Raw genomic sequence first — 13,126 nt, forward strand, 5'->3', positions numbered from 1 at the left:
ACAAGAAGTGAAAGAAATGCTAATGTTACTCTGTGTCTCATAGATAGGGTAGAGAAGTTGGAAAGTATCAAGCTTTATTGTTGGTCTCAGTCTTTTCATGTGATTTGTTGACAATAAGAAAAATATAGAGTAACGCCAGCCTTACCCTTTAAATAGCGATTGAATAAATAAATATACATGCGAATGCTAGCTGCTGAATTTTATGTGTAAGGTCTTGGCTTTGCAAACAAAATGCTCCTTTGGACAATAAATCGTATTGTACTGTGTTCTAACTGGTCAAAAGGTCTATATGTCTATTACACAAGCGTGTGTTTACTGTATGTGTAGGCAGGAGCTCCTCAGGGTTCAGAGTTCAGCTGGAGATGGACACGGCCAATCACATGGGCCTCCTCTTGACCCCGCCTCCCTCCCTTCTCTCCCCCTCCACATCTTAGTATTCAGAGCACTGACATCGACACAGATCTCTATTCATTCACTCAGTGTGAGCTCCGGCACGGAGAGAGAGGAGAGGGAAGGGTCAAAAAGGACAGGAAAGGACAGAGCGTATCAGATTGCCTTGGTTCTTTTAGGCTTTTGTTTTTGTTGTTTTGTTTTTGGTTTGGTATAATCGCTCCGGAAAGCAGAGGCAGTTTGAGACAAAAGGGCCATTTAGCAAACAGTGAGTGAGAGCGAGAGAGAAGAAAAAGAAAAAGAAGGATGAGGTGAAAGAGAAACTGCAGCCCAGATGAGGGCAAAACTGTTAAGAGTGCACAGCCATCCAGGGACGATAAGTGTCCATGGCACCCGGGGGTGGGCTCATTTAATCAATAAACTGCTGACACTATGACACCCGAAGACACTAACACTATCTCATCACATTACACCACCAGCCTCTGACACAGGCGTTCACTTGAGACTTAGATGCATTATAAGCACTTGAGCAATGAATAATGGTGTAGCTGTATAGGACTGAAAGGCCACATATATTCAACATACACTATGTGGCCAAAACTATGTGGACACATAGATGAACATTAGACCCATATTTGAATGTGGAACGTCTAATTCTAAAACCATATGTGTTAATATGCTGCAGTAACGGCCTCCATTGTTTGAGGAAAGGTTTTCCACAAGATTTTGGAACCTGGCTGCAGGGATTTGCTCCCATCCAGCCACAGGAGCATTAGTGAACTCAACCTATCATGCTGGGTGATGAGGCCTCGCTTGCAGTTGGCATTCCAGTTCATCACAAAAGGTGTTGGGTGGCGTTGATGTCGGGGCTCTGCGTAGGCCAGTTATGTTCTTCCACACAAAACTGCTTAGCATTTTGTTTATGGACCTCGATTTGTGCAAATATTATTGTATGTGGTAGCACCGAGATCTCCCTAGCACAAACCGCGAAACAATGAGAAACAGCCCCATACCAAAAATACACAACATCCAGTGGACAGAGGTGTTCACTGACTTTTTGTACAGTTCTCCACAGCTGACAACTTCACCAAAACTAGATCCATCTCTAAAATAATTTGAAGTAAAACATGCCACCTATCTGATGAGCCAATCAGAAATGCATCACTACTATTACTGCTACTACTCCTACTACTACTTCTAGTAATAACAAAGCTAGAACATAATTTACCCAATAGTTGAAATTTCTCCCCAAAATATACTATCCCTTTTGTACCCCTATGCTCAGAATGCACATCTGCATGTGTCACATCTGCTGCAAGTGCTGCAGACTTGAGGTCTCTGTTCAAGTAAAAACAGGCCAGGAATTGAAAGCTGGAGTATGAAAACAGCTTTCAAGAAAATGGGAGAGGGTTATCACCAGTAGAAGATCTCTGTAAGTTTGATTCAAATTCAAAGACTTCTTTTCTTTCGTGTGGAATAACAGTCAATAGTGTCTCCTCATTACAATTCAGTAGCCGTCTTGTGCAACCGACATGTGAAGCAACCAGCACTAGCACACGTTTAACGTGAAAGGGCAGCTGTGCCATCATGCTGAAAGGGGGCTTTTATTTTGACAAGGCCAGCTGCCTCCAGTGAAAGGAGAAAGGGGCTTAAATGGACCACCGTGGACAGCCACAACACTGTCCACATAAAAATTTGCTTCTAATCCCCTTCTTCATCGTCGTCGCCCTCTCCTCGCAAATGTTCCACTCTGTCATTCTTCTCATTCATGTGATTATCAAATGTTCTCCTTTCTCTCCTTTTGCACACATCGGGCACCTTTTCATTTGAACTCACCTGCTGTTCAATTGATGTTACATACAACCTATGCCATTTTTCGTGCCATCTTTTGCCTCTGTCTTTTCATGCATTACTATTTTGCTCTCTTTCCCCCGTCTTCTTACCTCCTGTTGTCTCCTATTTCTGTCTCCAACCCCCTGCATTGCCAGCCATGACCTCAGCCACTCCCCCCTCCTCAGAAGGCTCCTCCCCACAGAAAGTATGCCACTCCCAGACGCAGACGGACATCACCAAGCCCCTGCTGGGCTCCACAGGGGTGCCCGGAGGTGCTGGTGCAGGTGGAGGAGGAACAGGAGCTGGAGGGCCCAGTGCTCTGCGAAGGAGGCGCCGTGTTCTCTCCAAAGATGGACGAAGCAATGTGCGTATTGAGCATGTCAGCGGGCGAGGGGCGCTCTACCTCCGCGACCTCTGGACAACTTTTCTGGACATGCAATGGCGCTACAAGTTCTTCCTCTTCTCCGCCACCTTCGCTGGGACCTGGTTCCTGTTTGGAGTGCTTTGGTACCTGGTAGCAATGGTGCATGGAGACCTACTGGGTAAGGAGGAAGAATTGGTAGAGGATAGGAGAGATTTATACTGCAGATAGACTGGAAATAGTAAAAAAAAAAAAAAAGCAGGAAAGACTATGAAAGACTTTATCTCTTTTAGAAGTTTTAGAAGCTCAATTAGAAGTTTTATCAACCTCTATTGGCAGCCAGCAGAACATCTGAATGGCTTGCCTTGCCCCTCTTTTCCACTCATACAACAACATCCTGTAATTGACAAAAAAGTCACGTTTTCACAACAGAGACATGGAAGGTCACAGGGAATTTTTTGTGAATGAGTACACGGTACACAAACTGGCAGAACATTGAGAGATGGACAAGATGTTCCTTGGTAATTTGTTCACACCCCCGGATGCATGATCTTCTGTTCTGTCTCCCATCCTCCAGAGTTTGACCCCCCCTCCAACCATACACCATGTGTAATGGAGGTGAAGACCCTGACAGGGGCCTTCCTCTTCTCTCTGGAGTCTCAGACCACAATTGGCTACGGTTTCCGGTGCATCACAGAGGAGTGTCCTGTTGCCATTGTCCTGCTCATTTTTCAGCTGGTCATCACCATGGTGATGGAGATCTTCATCACGGGCACCTTTCTTGCGAAGGTAGTCCGATGTAGTTTTTGGACATTTTATGCCTTCATTGTCAACTGGGGACAATGCTAGTTGTGGCTGGTGCCTCAAACCCCCTGACCCAAATATGTTCTTCTCTTACTTTCCCTTACCTTCCTTTAGAGAAAATCAGAAGCCTTAAAGAGGATCATTGAATGTCATGTAAAATATTTACAGTGTGTAGTATCATTATATATCAGTATTTACCAAGACTTTGACATGTTTCCCTCCTCGTGCAGGTGGCCCGTCCCAAGAAGAGAGGCGAGACAGTGAAGTTTAGTCAACACGCTGTGGTGTCAAATCATGAGGGTCGTCCCTGCCTTATGATCCGAGTGGCCAACATGCGCAAAAGCCTGCTGTTAGGATGCCAGGTAATTGGACTAAAGCCCCTTTTGGTAAAATTTTATTTCTATAGCTATTGTAGTCTGATTTTACTATTTGCATGTGCTATTTAGTGATTTCAATCGCATTTGGAGCGCATATGTGTGTTTTGTTCCTCATTTTTAATAGGAATTACCACCTCAAAAAGCTAATGTTTTGATATACCCTATAATTCAAAGCCTGTCTGAATAGACCCTTTATGTAGCTCCAAAACAAAACAAAACAAAACAAAACAGAAAAGCTTTTATAAGAACCATAGGCTCATTAAATGGGCTGCTGTTATATCAGGTACATTTAGTTCAGACATTTAATCTACACTATAGGCCTTCTTCCTCTAACTGATTGTGATCACTGTTACATACTACTATCACAATATTATGTGTTGGCTGGAAAATAGCATTATGTGTCACATCCTGTCGATAAAAACCTTTCAAGTGTTTTGAATGTTTGCCCTACTGCCATAATCTTGCCGGTATGAAATATAGTAATGACTCATTCATTCACTGAATATGGCAGTGCATTGCCCAAGGACACATAAATATTTATGGAGATACTGGCATTTCAGGTGTTAAACCTGGGGCCTTTTGGTTACAGGATGCCTTCTGCAACCTCTTGGCTACATTTACTGACTCCATCTTGGCTCCCAGGTGACGGGGAAGTTGCTTCAGACGTCCCTCACAAAGGAGGGTGAGACAGTGCGGCTGGACCAGCGCAATGTGCCTTTTCAAGTGGACACGTCCAGCGACAGCCCCTTCCTCATCATCCCCCTGACCTTCTACCACATCATCGACGACAACAGCCCTCTCATAGCCTGGGCAGCAAAAGGTATATCAATGTTCTAAGTCAAGTTGTGTAGCAGGTCTGATAACCAAATATCAAGACGTAACCTAGTAATCAGTCCAGTCTCAGGATCCATATACACAATACAGGTTATCTGCATGTTACACAGATTGAGGTGGGTCTAATAAAATATTTGGAGGCAAGCTGTGTGATTTCTCACGACAGAAATTTGTTGTTATGCTGAACTGTGTAATAAAAACCTGCAGGAAAAGGTGTGAGAGCAGAGTAGTAGAAGGCAGTAGAGAGAGTAGTAGACCAGAAAAGCGTTCACGTGGCGATTGACAGCTATGAGCTCCCACCACTGACTTTGGCCTTCTCCGATTGGTTAGAAGGCCAGGCTTGCTTAAAAACTTTGAAAGGGAATTTCTCCGCCCAGCTGCCATGCTAGTTTAATGAGTCTGGGTCAAAGCGGTCTTTGACAGCACCTCTCTACATTAAATATGTTTTTTGGAACAATTAAACTACTAAACTATATAACTAAAAAAGTATCAGAAAAATGTTACATAACTATCTTTAGTTACAAGTCTTTTTCTTGCAAGAATTGATCTTAGTTGATGTATTTTAGGGAACTAACGTGTAAAAGAGTATTTTGAGGTCAAAATGCACAGCTTTTATGCAAAAGACTGGGTTGGGGGATCTGCAGTTTATAAAACCACAATGGTTTACATTTTTGAGGGATATATATTAATATTGATACATAGAGTTGAGATTTTTACAATCAAAGATCAAAATCATTTTCTTGGGTGAGAGATGTGCACCCTGTGAACAATTGCTTTGGTGTTACTATTGTTCTGCCAGCAATAATTTAATGACAAAAGGTGTAATATCTTTCATGAAACTGTCAATTTCTTTATTTGAAATCAAAGTTTTCATATGTCTCTTGAGACTAACTGTATGTACATTAAGTATGTACGTGTGTGTGGGCGTGTTGGTATTTACAGTCATGTGCTGCGCGCTTAGCTGCCTCTAGCTGTCCAGAGTTGGGCTGGTTAGGCACTGGAGGAGAGGGCTCCTCTGGCTGGAATGTGTGTGACGGAGATCACCAGAGACCCCCCTCGATAGAGCACAATGCTGTGCAGTCCGGGGTGCTGACATGGAGCCTGCATAGATCCACTCACAGTAGCTCACTCTTCACAGCACTGGAAGCTTCAAAGGCATCAGTACCCATAGACTCTGGTCGCTGTGTTATTTATACTCATGCTACTTACTATAGACGGCTTCTTTCATTTCCTTCCTTGGCCTCACTTGGCACACTTAATTTTCTTAATTGTTGGTATCAGTTCACTTCCTCTCCCTTTGTCCTATTATTAGCCTGCTTTGCATTTTTGATCTTCCTTTTAACTTTAATTGTCGTTTCTTCTAGTTTAGTTTTAGTAATCATTACCTCCCCTTCAGCTGTACCCTTTTCAGTTATAATTAGCCTCTTGGTAGTGAATCTTGAACTTCCAGTTATTTTAACTGTATTATATATATTATTAGTGCCTACCGTAACATTAGACAGTTTTTGTTGCCAGGTGCCAATTGTTGCTTTACCTGGCTTGCTTCCTATCATAAATCCAGACTTGAAGGCTTAAAAGTACCCATGACATAAAAACACTGAACAAAACATTATGCTAATTTCTGCCCTTGGAGGTGTAAGAAAACACTTATTGAGTCAAATGTGCAGTTTGTGTTACAGAGTACACGTACCTTAATCCTTGTGTCACTTGATTCTCAGCACAAGCACGAGCACAAGCAATTCCTCAGTTAGCCTTAACACCCAAAGACATAATCCATATCACTTAAAAACTGATGACGCCTCTTGGATGACTAATGAAACACCTTCTGTTTTACAAAAAATCTGTCTGCTGATGGTTCAGTATCTGTTTTCCTTCTTTATTTTGTAGTAAAAAATTGTATCTTTCAACTTTGATGATTTGATGATCTGTTTTACAAGTTTTAATCATAAACTGGAAATGTTGAAATAACACGACCAGACCGGAAAACAGAAAAATGGGCAAGTTAAAACTTGTTTGGTGTTGTTAATGTCCCTAATAGGTGAATGAGAGTCGGAGTGATTATTGTCTGTTTATCTGTGTTAGTCCTGGTGATACTCCTGGTACCCAGCGTGACCTTGGATAGGCTCCAGTTCTGAAACTCTGCACAGGATAAGTAGGCAAAGCTCATGGATGCATGGATGAACGGATGGATGGATGGCCACATCTACACTTTGAGAAGTTCTTGGACACACATTGATGATGATACTCATGACTGAGCATGATTCTGCACTTACTGGTTCACTAGACAGAGCTTTACAGCCCCCTGCAAACCTCCTCTTTATCTCTTCATGCTCAGGACATGTACAATGTGTACGGGAACTTCAGCAGGGAACAGCGCTATTAGGACCGTTGAATACTGGCTTCCAGTGCAACGGTGTGTGAATCTTCTTGGCATTGTGTGACTATGACTCATTAAATCAGGAGGGCAGGACACTGTGGAGATGGTCTACAGGAGAGATGGCATGGCTATCCAAACCCACGGAGCTTAGAACATCAGCGCATTCCTCGTAACCAAATAGTTGTACGTACTGTATCACACACACATAGGGCTGATTGTGCAAAATCAAAATGCACATTGTAAAGAATACCGCCAATGAATAAAAATGGCTTTTATTTCCTGTAGAGCTGAGTGATAACAAAACTCTGCTGTGGTTGATGACAAAGCGCTTGTCGGTTGAGAAAGGTGTATAAGCTAGTACGCAGGAAGTCGAAAACGGCAAGCAACAGGATACAATAACAAGTTATAGGCTTAAACAGTACGACAGGAAGTCACAATAAACAACCTGGCAGGTATACTGTGCTTTAGTCTATTCTAATGGAGCTGATGAGGATATTAGAAACAGGTGGGTGAGGAGATCACGTGATGGGGAATGGCAGGGACACACTGTACAAGAGCTGCGTCAAGAGGCAATGGCAGGGTCTGATCCAACAGGAGAGTTAGGGGCTAGCAGATGAGGAAAGCCCCCCAAAATGATCTACTATCGTCATGACGGTTTTATTTTATCGGCAACAGTTTTGTAGGGCAAGTGCAAATGTTTGCATTTCATTTTATTTCAGTTCTCCCAGTAATCTGCATCTTGCTAAAAGAGGAGTAGAACACTGCACTGTTCGCTGAGCTGATACTGATGATAAATATTGACTCATGCAAATAATTAACACTGACTAGCTGGCTTTTTGAATGTCATAGATGTTATGAAAGCCAACACCAAAGTAGTAACTGTAAAACAAGACTAAGATGCTACAGCAAATCTGTGCGACTGAGGTATAATGTTTTCCAGGCTCATTAGTTTAACATTCTAGGAGGCAGTAATTATCACACATAGTAAAGCTGGAGCTGTTGGAATTGTCTGTCTTGCAGTTTTTTGGTCAAAAATCACAGTACTGGACAAAGTTTTGAAATTTTACACAATTCCATGACAATCCATCCAATAGCCATTGAGATGTTTCACTCAAAACCACAAATGTGAACCTCATGGTGGCGCAAGAGGAAGAGTCAGGGCATCACCAAAGTCATCACGATTCATCACCTGTGAACCATCAACGTATGAAGAGAATTTCACCGCAGTTATAGAAATATTAAAGACCAAAGTGGTGGAACAACTGACAGGTCGACATTGCCAGCCCCAGAGCCATGCTGGTAGTGATGCAAGGAAGATCACTGCATAAATGCAAAGGGCGCCCTTTGCGCTGCGCACAATAAGCCAATACAGAGAATCCCTCCACCACGTTTGTGTCGCAGTGTGTACAAGCAGTTGCGAAACCTGGTGTTTCTTGGGTCTGGGTTAGGGTAAGGACTGTTTAGACAGATGATCGAGTCTGCATTCTGAGTGAGGCCTGTTGATGCAGGTGTGTGCTTGTTTGAGTGCGTATGTCTTCTAGTGTGTCCTTTGTGTCATGGGAGCTGTGTGTTGATGATTGAAAATATCCTGGATGTGTCTTTCAAATATATATGAGTCATGTGTGAGCCTGTATGACTGAAATGTTTCCAAACTGCAGCAGCTTTTACTTCGTGTGTGATCAAATTAATTTCAGGTGTGAGTTCTGAAAGTGTGTGTGTGTGTGTGTGTGTGTGTGTGTGTGTGTGTGTGTGTGTGTGTGATCTGGTCAAGTGTGTTTGGAGTCAGTTAATGTTTTGGAAATTTCAGGGCGTGCATGTGCTTGTGTGCACACGTGTGGTTGTGTGTGTGTGTGTGTGTGTGTGTGTCTGCATGTTTGTGTGTGTCTTTCCTTAGCCACATTCATCACTGTCTTTCATTATATGAATCAATCTGTTGCGTTGAAACTTTTTTTAAAAATCAACTGGGATCTGACGCCTTAAAATACAATGCAAACAAAATACAATAATTCAAGCACATCATGGATAATGGCATGAGACAACTAACACAACTCAACTGAGGCCAAATCATCTGTGCGCAAACACTGCTGCTTAAAACTCCCATATTGTGAAACTTGGTTTTGATTGTGTTTTGTGTTTTTCATAAACTCAGAGATGTAAAGTAAAAGTTGTGAAAATATAAAGTCGCTTACTACTGCCATTCCTCTAGCTCCCACACAACAAGATGGGCCCCCCCAGCTTTAGAAGCCTGTATGAATCTCCAATAGGCGCCTGGCAGCTGAGTTATCTGTGGGATGGTCAGACAGTGTAAACAAACTTGTGTTGGTACCTGCAAGCTAGGGACAAAAAGTTTGGTTAGCAGTTGTGTTGAGGAGCAAGGACTTTGCCACTCAGGCGGCATTGACAGTTTTAGTCACCACTGGTGTTTTAGCTGCGGCGTGCGGGCCAACGGCGAACAGTAAACTAGCGGAGTGAGAGAGCGGGCGAACAAGAGTGAGGGAGGGGCGGAGTTGCGGCTGTCAGGGCGGAAAGGGGCGTACTGATCGGCGCAGGTGGTGGGTGAGAAGTATAAACTGTGAATGTAGCTCTACATGTACATGATGAGCCACGATTCGCATCTTGCCGATCCTGCAGCCATGTTTACCGTAACCTTCCGCCACATTTGATCCTGCGCCGCCTTGTTAGTTGATCTTAGCTAACTTAGACAGTCTTAGAGCTTAGCCAATCAGACAGTTCGCTGATGAATAGCGGGAGGTTACTTCCATCTAGCAGCAAAACCTGACCATTTGCATGGGCCTTTAACCTCGGGTCTCCTCTGTCCTCTGTCCTCCAGGTGGTGGCTGGACAGACCCGGAGCTGGCTGACTTTGAGCTGCTGGTGATCATGAGTGCCACAGTTGAGCCAACTTCAGCCACCTGCCAGGTTCGAACATCCTACCTTCCAGACGAGATCCTCTGGGGCTACGAGTTTCCCCCCGTTGTCTCCCTGTCCCCCTCAGGAAAATACGTGGCTGATTTTGCCTTCTTTGACAAAGTGGCCAAAACCAAAACCCCGCCCCTCTTCAAGCAGGCCCTGCCGCCAAGCCCGCTATCACAGGCATCCCCTTATCACAGCAGCAAGGATGATGGGACAGACCAGGAGAAGATGAGACTAGAGGAGAGCTACAGGGACAAGAAGACGGGGCGAGACAAGGGGCGCATCAGAGATAGCAGCCCACTGAGCATGCGTATTAGTAATGTTTGAGGGAGGAGAGACCGGAAGGGTTTACGGAGAGCTGATATCAAACTGGGATTAAAGGTAAAGACAGAAAAAAGATCCAAGCTGCTCTTTAGAAGAAGTAATTTTCTCATGTAAAAAAAACTGTCTCCCCGAGTCACACACACAACACTCTGCCTGCACATATTCAAATTGTGGACCACATGGCCGGAAATGAAAAACTCGGGTGCCCTTTCACTGCACCTGCCAACCACACACAGACACAATATGCCAATGTGCTAATGCAACCACAAGTCTATAGAGAAGACAATGAGGATGAATGCAACCAACTTCAAAGGGAGTAGGTTACAAATCTGACGTGTACAAATGTACAGCACAACATCAGATCATTCATAGAGACATTTTTCCAAATTCTATGAATTTTTCTTTTTTTCAAGAGAACTTGATTTACTGTAACTGGAGGATGCTCAAACACCACAAATATCTTCATCTCATCAGGTCATTTCTGTCTGTGATTTAAAGATTTTTTTTTTAATGACTCTTATGACCTGATTCCAATAGAAACTTGTTTCAAGAATCTTCTAGAAATGAGTGTCTCTTCCTACAACTAAGAAGGAATAACAAAATTGAACTTGATTCAGAAACTAGAAAAAGGTTATTTTTATTGGAAACACATTAAAATATTCTCCCCACACTTACAGATTGTTATTATTTTTTTTTTAACCTGTTTTAAGAAAAAAAGAACATATTACAGATTACAGAAAAAATTGACTTGATAAGACGATTTGTGCAGTAAAGTTTAAAGTCTGGTGTGGATGTTAATCACTGAATCACAGTACTGTTTTTTTTTCTTTCTTTTTTTTTCTTTTTTATTAATAAAATACCTGCAAAAGGTGGCGAAAATACTGGAACCATATTATTTTTTTAACAAAACATTTTGAAGGAATGTATCGTATTTTATGTACCTAGTACTTTATAACAACACCATTACTTGTTACACCTGAAAATAGTGTGCTCTTTGATATGAATGTCCTTGTTTTTATTTGGGTAAATATGTTTAGTAATATTACTAGAAGCACTTTAACTTTTAAGAAAAGTGGCATTTTACACAAGGGATATAACTGAACTAACTTTGATTCTTAATGCACTGTATTAGATAATAAATGGGCTTTGTGAGTGTGTGTGTGTGTGTGTGTGTGTGTGTGTGTGTGTGTGTGTGTGTGTGTGTGTGTTTACACTCGCAAATTGACAACTTTGTGAGTATGTTATCACTTTTTGTATGAACCATTTTGTGAACAGTTTTAAATAATTTCATGTACAGTATGTCTGTTTTAATGTACCTCTGTACAGTATGTGTAAAAATATTTTTTCACACATTCTTGACTTCCTAATGTCCTGACATTTGATACACAGCTTTGCATTTTCAGTATACCATATTTTCAGTGCAGAGTATTATTTCTGTAAATAATACACCCATCTTTTCACTGCTGTGATTTTTTTTTCATACAGTGGTTATGAAAGTGTCCGAGGATTCTGCTAATGTATCTAATAAACTGCCTTTTTTTTAATGTTAGATAAATACATATATTTGGATCAAAATGACTTTTTTCTCTTTTTACTGAACGTGGAAATGGTAACTTAAGTGAAATTATGGTACTTGTTCAAGGGGATTAGTTGAATTCATTGGTCTACGGAAAAATGAAAGGGAAGTGACTATCTGATTTTTGAAAGTAATTTGATTAGGAACATTAGATTAAAAAAAATACTTTACAACAAGAGATGGATAAATATCAGTACTATATTTTCACCAGCTGTTCATCACCAATATCTCAAAAATATAAAGCACCTAGATTTAGTATTTAAGGGAATCAAGGACTTACGTTCATTGCTAGCAATTCAAAATGATCATAGTCTGTTTTAAATGTGTGCTCTTGACTATGAGATCACGTGCCACTATTCAAAAGAAAATCCTCTGCTGTATAAAGCTCACTCAGAATACTGGAAGCTCATTGGTCTGACTGCTACTGTTCTTTTTAAGTGCCTTCTTTAATAAATTTGGTATCTACAACGTCTGCATGTGTGTACAATTTTGAACTGTCAGTGCTTACTGTGCAGGGACTAGCGTGCATGTTAAGATGTTGACTGACAAATGCTGGTGGCATGACACAAAACATAAGTTTAGCGAAGTTGAGCAGAATAACATGTGAAATAATTAAGTATTATAAAATTATAATTATCATAAAATATAGTTATGAAAATAACAATCCTCCCAGGGCACCAAAATGTACAGAAATGGTGAGTGTGCACTTCCGGTAAAGTTAATTAAGTAACCTCGCAAAGCTAGGTTGAATATTATAAAACCAGAATGGCATTGTATATTTAAAAGTCTAATGGCCTGCAATGCCATGACTTTGGGAGTCTCTGGTATTTAGATGCACTTTCACAGTTTATTTTAGAGTTTATTATGAAAATAAGAGTGACACATAAGGAACAGAGGCAAAATAGAAACCCCTGCAAACCAATACAACAGCCCTCTTTGCCACTGAGGTGTTGATTCCTGAGGATGTAGTGTGTGGTGATGCATTATAAACAGCCTGCTTGCCAGGTGGTGAAAGAATTGAACAAATGACACACTCCTTTCTATGTCATCTTTGCTGTAGTGAAAATGTGCAGAAAGTCACAAATGTGAGTCTGCTATGTTATGGCGTTTCTGCTTACATTAAAGAGTGTATATATTTCTCATCAAATCGGTTTTATGTTTAAATCATCGAATACTCAGTCAAAAATCAAGTCAAAGGGGTTTATAGTTCATACCCATTTAGTGGCCAAATTATTTTCCCACAACTTATAATATTACCATGGTGCTTTTTGTCCTTCAGGTACAAAGTCCAAATGTAGTTTCCATGACATCAAAATCTCCACTGATGCCATCTTCAG

At 41.5% G+C, this 13,126-nt stretch overlaps 1 protein-coding gene across 1 annotated transcript; it reads left to right on the forward strand.

Annotated features, from left to right (window-relative positions):
* The first annotated feature begins 2,377 nt into the window (after positions 1 to 2,377).
* Positions 2,378 to 10,216, forward strand: kcnj10a (potassium inwardly rectifying channel subfamily J member 10a). The gene is made up of 5 exons (XM_040141176.1): positions 2,378 to 2,765; positions 3,162 to 3,373; positions 3,619 to 3,750; positions 4,408 to 4,585; positions 9,807 to 10,216. Exons 1-5 carry the CDS (start codon positions 2,381 to 2,383, stop codon positions 10,214 to 10,216), a joined length of 1,317 nt encoding a protein of 438 aa, XP_039997110.1. The 5' UTR covers positions 2,378 to 2,380.
* Positions 10,217 to 13,126: the final 2,910 nt, after the last annotated feature.

The sequence above is a fragment of the Xiphias gladius genome, chromosome 12, assembly GCF_016859285.1.
Source record: "Xiphias gladius isolate SHS-SW01 ecotype Sanya breed wild chromosome 12, ASM1685928v1, whole genome shotgun sequence".
Lineage (NCBI taxonomy): Eukaryota > Metazoa > Chordata > Actinopteri > Istiophoriformes > Xiphiidae > Xiphias > Xiphias gladius.

Excerpts from the sequence above, each read along its gene's own strand:
- kcnj10a (XM_040141176.1), top strand. The coding sequence starts at position 2,381 with ATGACCTCAGCCACTCCCCCCTCCTCAGAAGGCTCCTCCCCACAGAAA. Across the intron at positions 3,374-3,618 it reads CGGGCACCTTTCTTGCGAAG|GTGGCCCGTCCCAAGAAGAG; the intron begins GTAGTCCGATGT and ends CTCCTCGTGCAG. Across the intron at positions 3,751-4,407 it reads GCCTGCTGTTAGGATGCCAG|GTGACGGGGAAGTTGCTTCA; the intron begins GTAATTGGACTA and ends CTTGGCTCCCAG.